This window comes from Pituophis catenifer, unplaced genomic scaffold, assembly GCF_029215685.1.
Source record: "Pituophis catenifer annectens isolate HBS135680 unplaced genomic scaffold, rPitCat1.0.hap2 SCAF_5, whole genome shotgun sequence".
Taxonomy (NCBI): domain Eukaryota; kingdom Metazoa; phylum Chordata; class Lepidosauria; order Squamata; family Colubridae; genus Pituophis; species Pituophis catenifer.
Window position 1 is genome coordinate 98,151,077 of NW_027256885.1, and position 9,606 is coordinate 98,160,682.

Below are 9,606 nucleotides of genomic sequence, written 5' to 3' on the forward strand. Positions count from 1 at the left end.
GTAAATGAAAGCTCTATTACTGTTTTAAAATAATTGGAATACACATCTTTGAGGGAGATGGGCAGTTCAGAATGTGGAAAATAAATAAGTCCAGCATCAAAATATATGTCTGTGTTTGTTTTTGCATTTTCTGAATAATCATAATTTCTCAGTTCTCTATCCCTGAGATAATGTGAGTATTTTGGGGAATCAATCCCTTGTATGTTACTTGGTGAATCTGTTTTCAGTTTGTACTTGAAAAATTTAGAATTAGCTGATAATTGTACAGTATAACTTACTCTGAGTAGTAAGTGAGCAATTTAAAGGATTTTATCTTTTTAGGCATTAGTGTTCCTTTCCATGTTGATTTTTAAGACGGCAGTCCCCAACCTTTGCAGCTTGGCAGCCTGGCTGGGGGGAAAAGGGAAACAGAGGCTGGCCAGAGTGCACACGCACTCTGGCCAGCCACTTGCATGACCCAATTCCAAATAGGCCTCAGCCCAGGAGTTGGAGACCCCTGTTTTAAGACATAATTTCAAATTCATTTCTTAAGATAACAAGGAAACATTGTATGAAGAGTACTCTTTGACTAGATCCACAAGATATAAATCGGAAGCTAACTGAATGAATGCACATCTTAACCATTAAAAGGTCATATTGAATCATGATTTTTTAGTTGTTGCATGTATATGCTTGAGAAGATACTCAAAAAAGTAGTGGTGGACCAGCTGAAATACTCTTGGAGAAAACCAGTATTTTAGAATCCACTTGTTCTGACCTAGGCTTCCTTAGAAAGCATGAAGCAAAGTCTTAATCCCAGTAAAACCTCTTTTATTAACACAACTGTGAATTCCATTCATTCACAGTCAACAAGGCTTTGGCAAACAGTCTTTCAGATGAATGTTTATCAACCCCCACCTTATCTCACTTGGAACGCTGCCAGAGAACCAATTTCCAAATGCACAGCAAGGTCAAACTTGGCACCGAGTCTATTAGAGTCACGAACAGAACTTTCCAGTCTTGAAACGAGATGAACTAATTGCTTCCTGCAAAAGCCCACATCCCGTTTGCTTCTTTTTTATGTCCTATAGGAGGGGCCAATCATCTCCAAGGTGTGGCCTTACTCCCGAGTCTACCCTGCTTTCTTAATTGTTCTTGTCTTCTGGCAGCTCTGTGCATGCGCACACTGGGAATGGGCTCCAGCTGTTCCTCTGCCTCACTGCTGTCTAACTCCCTCTCTGCCTCTGATGCAGAGCCCTCGTCCAAGCTTTCCCCAGCCCCCAGGACTGGCCCAAGTTCCTCCCCAACCTCCTCACTGTCCGACTCTGCTGCCAGCTCTGCTGGCCACCAGCGGGCCACAACACTACTTCAGTTAGAGTCAAGATCTTATGTTGGGACTTTCTCACTATAGCAATAACACTTAGACTTATATACCGCTTCACAGTATTTTACAGCCCTCTCTAAGTGGTTTACAGAGTCAGTATGTTGCCCCCAACAATCTGGGTCCTCATTTTACCAACCTTGGAAGGATGGAAGTCTGAGTGAGAATCGAACTTCCGAATTGCTGGCAATCAGCAGTCAGCAGAATTAGTCTGCAATACTGCATTCTAACCACTACACCACCACTATGATGGATATCCTCTCCTAAGGGATAGTAGCTTTTAGCAATAATTATAGTTGCTTTTTAGCACTGTTGACTGGTCATCCTTGTGAATGAGGAAAAAGATACCAATATATGATGGTTGCACCCCTATTTGCATGGTTGGTCACTCAAGAGTAAATGTTTTTGGACCCTATCAGTTGTATTACACAGAAAATCACATGGTGCCATCTTATTTCTGATGCTGCTCAGATTATTTCTTTTAGGCAATTTGGAGAATAATGTCATCAGCATGTTTCTCAAATACAGTTCAGTTTGTAAGACGTAACTGAATCAGGACACTGACAAGCTCAATGAAATCTAATTAGCATCAATAGCAATAGCACTTAGACTTATATACCGCTTCACAGTGCTTTACAGCCCTCTCTAAGCGGTTTACAGAGTCAGCATATTGCCCACAACAATCTGGGTCCTCATCCAGGACCTTGGAAGGGATGGAAGGCTGAGTCAACCTTGAGCTGGTGAGACTTGAACGCCGAACTGCTGGCAGTCAGCAGAATTAGCCTGCAATACTGCATTCTAACCATTGCACCATCACGGCTCTGGTAACAGAGATACTGGTAACAGAGAGCTTCTGTGGCCTGGCAATTCCTGATCTAGGATATAGATAATTCCCTATTCTGGATATTGATCTTTCTCTAGAGAAACGGGAATGGTGTTGGAGATGCTCATAGAATAAACATTTTACTGGAGGCCCAAGTAGCTCTGATGGTATATTTTATGACTTTTAATGGTATTGCAGTTGTGGTTGCATTGATAATGTCATGTCTGTGTAATTATAATTTACTAATTGAGTGCTACGCTTATGCACTGCTAGTGAACAATGCGACAAGAGGGTTACTATACAGCATACAAAGCTGCTATTACAGCATCCCCCAACCTTTTTTGTACCAGGGACCGGTTTGGGGGAAAACAATTTTTCCATGGACCGGGGTGGGTGGGGGATGATGATTTAATGTGCATGCACAGATGAAGCTTCGCTTGTGCAGCCTAGTTTCTAACAGGCTGCAGACCAGTACTGGTCTGTGAACTGGGGGTTGGGGAGCCCTGTGCTATCATACAGTATTATATTATTAAAAGAATTACACTGGCTACTGATTATTAATGGTTTGGAATTGTAGCATTAAGCTTGAAGACTATAAATGAGCCAGGATCCCCTTGAATTGTCTGCTCCTGTATACATCTGCGCCACTATTGCAATTATTGTTAGAGGCCTTCAGGATTGTACCAAAAAATTCCTGTATCTCCTAAAGATGTTATCTGAACAACAATAAAAAATACAACCTTTGGCTCTGTTAGTTGTGGTGCCTATATTTTAAAATCATTTCACTCCAAAAAGAGACACTCAGTGGCTTTCATTTAAGGTTTTTTTCCCCTTATTTTATAAAAAAGTTTTATTGATTTTTTCTCCTCTCCCACATTCACCCACATCTTTTTTTTTTTTTTTGAACAGAGTGTTGGCCGTTTCTTATCTTATACAATTAATCAAATTCAAATACATTTTACTCAATTACAATTTTTGCCAAAATCGTCTTCCCCCCCTTTTTTAAAAAAACATATCTCAATATTTCTATACTTGCATACATAAACACCATCTTCATTTGTCCCTAAATTCTAACTTTACTGTATTATTCATATTTATTCTCTTTTATTCTTAAACAGTTCATTCTTTATCTTAATATATTTATATTTATTTGTTCAGCGTTGCCTTTCTTCCACTTCATCTTTTTTATTGTACAGCAATCTTTCTCCTCAAACCTACCCTCTCCCTCTTCCCTTCCTACTTTCTTTCCCCATCCTCCTCTTCTCTACTTCCCCTTCCCTTCCCCTTCTCCTCCTCCTCTCTTCCCCCGTCTTACCTTCTCTCCTACTCTAATTTCCCTTCCCTTCCTTCCTCCCTACTCTTCTGTCCCTCTCTCTCCTTCTTCCTCCCTTCCACCTCTCTTCTCCTCCTTCATCTCTCTCTATTGCTGTATTCATTTTCAATTTAATATTTTCCACTGTGGAGTCCAGGCAGCCCCGATCCCTTGTCCTTTTAATTATTAACAGTATATTTCATCTTGTTCCCTTTTTTCCTTCAAATCTTTTACTCAAACAATCTTCTAATCCTTTGTCTTTTTTACTTTTACCAATGTATTTTTTCTGCTTTACTTCTTGCAAGTATAACCTTTAAATCATTTTTATCATTTCAATTTCATTCAGTTTTACATTCCGTTTCAATTATTGAATATATTTCTCAAAATATCTTAATATATTTCCACTTATTCAAATATATATTTATAAAGCGCATCTTAATAATTTCTCATTTTACCCAACCCAATTAGTTCTTAAAATATTCTTAATTTGCCTTCTTTTCTCTTTTTGATTATGTTTCAGATATATAGTTTGAAATATTCCAATTGTTGCATTCCCCCAACCAGTTTATTCATATTATTAAAATCTATCATTCTATAGAACTCCAATATTATTAAGCATATGACATTTATTGCAGTTTCTCCAGTTTTCAGTAGAGCATATTTAAAACTTAAAATATAGAGTATAAGTCTTATTCCCTTTATTTCATACAGCTCTATACTCCCCTTATTTTAAAATCACTTAATTAGTATCGCTGTTTTATCTTTCTTTCTCTGACATTAAACTCATCTATTAAGTTTTACAGTTCTGAATATATTTTCATTTTGTTCTGTCTTTCTCCTTTTCTGCCCTATATTTCCCATTGTTTCTGCTTTTCCTTTCCTTCATATCTTTTCATTGTTAATCCCAATGTACTTATTTTGTTTTTTAAAATCATGAAATCTTTGCCCTTTATTTCCCATTGTTTTCCATCCCTTTTCCCTCTTTCTTATATTTCCACTTTAAATCCCAGTGTAATCATTTATGTTTTTAATATTTTTTCTTCTCCACCCTCTTTTCCTTCTTTGCCTTTTGTTTCCCCTTCTTCTTCCCTCCTTTTGTATTTTAGAATTCTGCACTCTCCTATTCTGCCCTGTATTTCTCATTGTTTCTCCTTTGTCTTTCCTTTTTTGTGTCTTTTTATTGTTAATCCCAGTATACTTATTTTGTATTTTAAAATCATAAAATCTTTTATTTTGTCCTTTATTTCCTATTATTCTCAAATAATCCCAGTGTAATCATTTAATTTTTTTATATTTTTCCCATTCCACCCTCTTTTTCTTCTTTGTTTCTTTTCTTTTTGTCCATACTTAATATTACAATTGTTTAATTTTCCATAGTCAATCTCTTTGTCTTTGTCTTCTTCGTTATCCATCTCTCTTTCTTGTTTCTCATCAGTTGTTTCCTTTTCATCTTCAGTGCATTCTAGCTCTGTCTTTGCCTCCTCAGATTTCGATTTTCCATGCAAATTAATAATCATTTCCTTTATTTCTAAACACATCGTCTTTATCAGTTCGTTAAGTTCCTGGTCCATTTTTTTCTTTCTGGGTTGATATTCCAGTTTTAAGTCACATTAAGGTCTTTCTTTTTTAATCATCAAAGTCTATCCTCTTGTAGGCAAAACATATCATCTTTAGTTCTCGCCAGTTATCATTTTAAAAGTTCAAGGTTTTATTTTTTTTTCCCCTCGCTTCTTCAAAGGTTTTCTCAAAACAAACAACTCCATGTTCTTCTTTTCCTACAGATGTCTCTCTATAATCCACCGTTCCACTCAGCTAGTTAAAAAATCGCCATTTTATTTGTAATCCACATCCGTTTTTGCCGAGTCAAAAAAGAGAAAAAGCCAGTTTTCCAGTTCTTCTTTCACCTTTATATACAACCAATCAGTTTGTAATCCAATCCAAATTAAATCCAAGTTCCAAATTTACATTTCCATTTATCAATGGGATTCAGTGGCTGAATCCCACCACTGCCTTTAGCCCCATATTCCAGCAGTCCACACATCCTCTCTTTTTCCCAGCACTTTTCCTTCCCTCCCCTCAGAAAATCTAGTTAGCTCTTTAACCAGCTCTTGGTTTTAATAGATACCTCTTCCCCCCATTGGGCTTTTAAAGTGAAGGTTTACTTAAAGATTCAAAGTAAGAAATTAATTAAAGCTTCAGAATTGCTATAATTTAGGAAGGCAAAATAGAAATACAAGAAAAATTGTTAAAGTCATGGCACTGTACTATAGATTATATATAGATAATTGCCCATGATGTTAACATTTCTTGACAGGTGAGAAAAGATTTGAATGTCCAGAGTGTTCTAAAAGATTTATGCGAAGTGATCATCTCTCCAAGCATGTCAAAACACATCAGAACAAGAAAAGTGGAGGAACAGCCCTTGCTATTGTTACCTCAGGTGAATTGGACCCTTCAGTTACTGAGGTTCTTGGATCTCCAAGGATTGTCACAGTAGCAGCCATTTCTCAAGATACAAATCCAGCAACCCCAAATGTTTCAGCAAACATGGAGGAATTCTGAAGTAATGTTACATAGATGCCTAGAACTGCACTTATGTTTACATACTTTTCAAGATAAGAAGTGGGCTGGTAAAAGTGTATTACAGAGCAGGAAATCATGTATTCAGTCTTTATTTCTGTAAGTATTCCAAGGTGGAGAACTAGCACAGGAAGTGTACTTTGTACAATAAGACAATGTAAAGTATTCTAGTGAAGATGAAAACCTTTTGTTTCTTTACTTTGTGAGACATATGTATTAAATTTGGCCATCTTTATTCATTTGTTAAAAATCAGATGGCCACATGTGAAATTGATCTGAGGAACATCCCAGATAATTTTGTCCACTACATTGTAGTAGTGTGTATAAAGACAATTAGCAAACACAGTTTATTCTCTTTCTAGGAGAGGTAAGAGATCTACAGCGCAAATACTGAATTTTAGAAATATACTGTATTAACATCAAATTCTAATTTCTATGTAAAAATTAAATATAATATGTGTTACAAATCTTATATCTTAATTCATCCTAATTCAAGACACAGGATCTATTCTTAAACAGTCATTAATCTCTATTTTGAAACCAGTAATTTAAATATTTAAATTTTATTCAACATTTGGAGATAAGGGGAAGTACAGTGTTATGAATCGTAGCATTTATGCACCACTAATAACATTTTTAATAGCAAACATTGTGATAAATGTACTGAATTCTTTAGAATTTGACACACTAGCCAAAAAAAAAAAGAGCAACTAAAAGTATAACTCTAAAGCATGGGTCCTCAAACTATGGCCCGCAGGCTGCATGCGGCCCACTGAAGCAATTAATCCAGCCCGCGGAGCACCACGAGGTTGCCCCGCCCACCCTTCAGCAGAGCGCAGGACTTGCCTTCGGGAGACCTGCGGGCTGGAACCAAAAGGTAAGCTCAACAATTTTAGCCTGCAGAAGGCTTGTGGAGGTGGGGGGGGGGGGGTTAGAAGAGGCAAAAAACCAGGCAAAAATGGCCCGTTTTTGGCCAAAAAACGAGCCACCTTTGCCTGGTTTTAGCCTGCAGAATGCTTGTGGAGGTGGGGGGGGGGTTAGAAGAGGCAAAAAACCAGGCAGAAACGGCCCATTTTTCACCTTCGCCACCTCCACAAGATAGATAGATAGAGAGACAGAGACAGAAAGAGAGAGGGAGGGAGGGAGAGAAGGGAAGAGAGAGGGAAAGAGAACGAAAGAGAGGGGGAGAGAGAGAGAGAGAAAGAAAGAATGAAAGAAAGAGAGAGAGGGAGAGAGAGAAAGAGAGAGAGACAAAGAGATAGAGAGAGACAGAGAGAGATTTCTCAAGCTTCTTGGGGCTGAGAAGAATTGCAGCAAAACTGAGTTTCCTGAAGTGGACCACTAGACTCCTAAACAACTGAAAAAATGATCTAGTAAAAAGAAAAGCCAACCAAAAGAGCAACATGCAAACAAAAGCAAATAAAACACCCCCAGGAGCAAAACAAATCCAAGTTTAATTTGTGTGCATTGTTCAATGGACTGTCAAACTGGCCACGCCCACCTAGTCACATGACCACCTAGCCACACCCACCCAGCCAATCCGGGCCCCCAACAGTTTGAGGGACCGTGAATTGGCCCCCTGTTTAAAAAGTTTGAGGACCCCTGCTCTAAAGTAATTATCTATTACCTTTGATCCTTATGAGAAATATTAGCTGGGATCCAAAGAGCTCATTTTGGCTTGCTCAAGAGTTACTTTCCAGCAAGTAAGGAGGTTTCTTTTGAAAAGCTCTTGTGCCATATGATTGTGTAGTCATTGGTGCTCTCTGATCTTGGTTGCAGCAATCAAGACCCAGATAAACAGGGATTAAAATTTAGGATTAACACCAGACAAACAGCAATTGTAAACAATACCCTAATAAGGAACTACCAACTCAGACAAACAAGCAATAAACAGTAGCCTAATCATGGAACTACCAAGGAGAAAATAACACCCCCACCTACACTAACAGGGCAAGCTACTGTAGATAAACAGAGCAAACCCCACTCCCATCTAGCACTGAAGATGTTACCTAGTCTAGTAACAAAACATCTGCAAGCAAACAACCAAGCTCAGAGAGCACCAAGGACTCCTCAGTTCAACCCTGAGCTACATATATTCTATTCTATTGATATGACAGATTCATTTTTAAAGATGTTTCAGTGTCAAACACTATTCAGCATTTGAAATTACAGTTTGGGAAACTCATTTAAGTTATTTTTGCTGCAAGAGTTTTTTGGAGTCTAGCAAAAGTTTACGTTCTTCCCCTTCCTACATCACAGAAACTAAAAACAGCAAATATTAAAAAATAATTATTTTCATTTTTCAGAAACAAAACATTCTAAACATATGAGGGTGATATGTCTCTAATGTGAGATTATTTAATAATAACTCACTGAAAAAGAGTAAAAACAATTGTTACAGATCGAGCTCTTCTCACTGACTACTGTTCAACCATACTAACTTGGTTCCTTGGGTAGGGGTGGGATACACATTTTGTCAACATCAATAGTCAGCATCTATGTGAGCATATTGGTTTATGGACAGGAAACTCCATCTGTCTTAATTGCATTGTGAAACTTCATAAATTTGAATACAGAACAAAAATATGGCTAAAAGTACTTTGGATTATGGATGTCTTTGGTGCTCTGTGAGCTTGGTTGTTTTCTTGTAGACGTTTCATTACCAGACTAGATAACATAAAGGGACTACCAACTCAAACAACCTAACAGTAACCAACAGCCCAATCAAGGAACCACCAAGACTACTCCTACCAACACCAACAGGGCAAGCCACTAGAACCGTGATGGCGAACCTATGGCATGTGTGCCACAGGTGGCACGTGGAGCCATATTTTTTTTTTTTAATAAAAAAGTTTTTATTTTCTGATCAAACAAGTATACAATATGAACAATCATTCAAACTATCATCAGAAAAAAAGAAAAAAAAATCAATTTGGTAAACTCAATCTTCAACCCCTCCTCACCACCCCCCACCCCCGACTTCCCAGAACAAAAACAGGGCATAGATTTCACCAAACATTCGCTAAAATAAACTAGCTAACTGCAAGATTTAATAACTCCCAAGACCCCTTAACTCCCCTTTTACAATTTCCTCAACCTCCCTTTTTATAGATACAAAGTAACGTGTAATCCAATAACTCTAAGAATTTTAAAACCATTAACAAATATTAAACATTCAAACCTAAAAACATTTTTCCCCCTCCTACTTTTCTCAAAGTTCAGATATTTTAAAATCTCATAACAAAAAATAAACCTTAGATATTCACTAATTAAATTTCTACATTTTTATAATTAACCATTAGTACATTAACTAGAAAACCAAAAAAGATTAATCAACCATTAATACATCATATTTAAAAATCAATATTCAACTTTATACTTTTTCCCCCTCAGTAGTTATAACACCTAAAACATAATCATTTTTAACCATGAGTAGAACAACTGCAAAGCCAAAAGAAAAAATTAATCTTCCATTCTTGCTTTCTTATTTTGAAATCTCATAACAAAAAATAAACCTTAGATATTCACTAA

General features: G+C 37.1%; 1 protein-coding gene across 1 annotated transcript in view; it reads left to right on the forward strand.

Annotated features, from left to right (window-relative positions):
* Positions 1-6,142, forward strand: part of LOC139317374 (transcription factor Sp4-like) — a 96,196-nt gene extending 90,054 nt beyond the window's left edge. Inside the window, exon 6 of the mRNA XM_070944403.1 lies at positions 5,810-6,142. Within this exon, the coding sequence (XP_070800504.1) occupies positions 5,810-6,057 (248 nt within the window). The 3' untranslated portion in view covers positions 6,058-6,142. The remainder of the gene's footprint in view (positions 1-5,809) is intronic.
* The last annotated feature ends 3,464 nt before the right edge of the window (positions 6,143-9,606 follow it).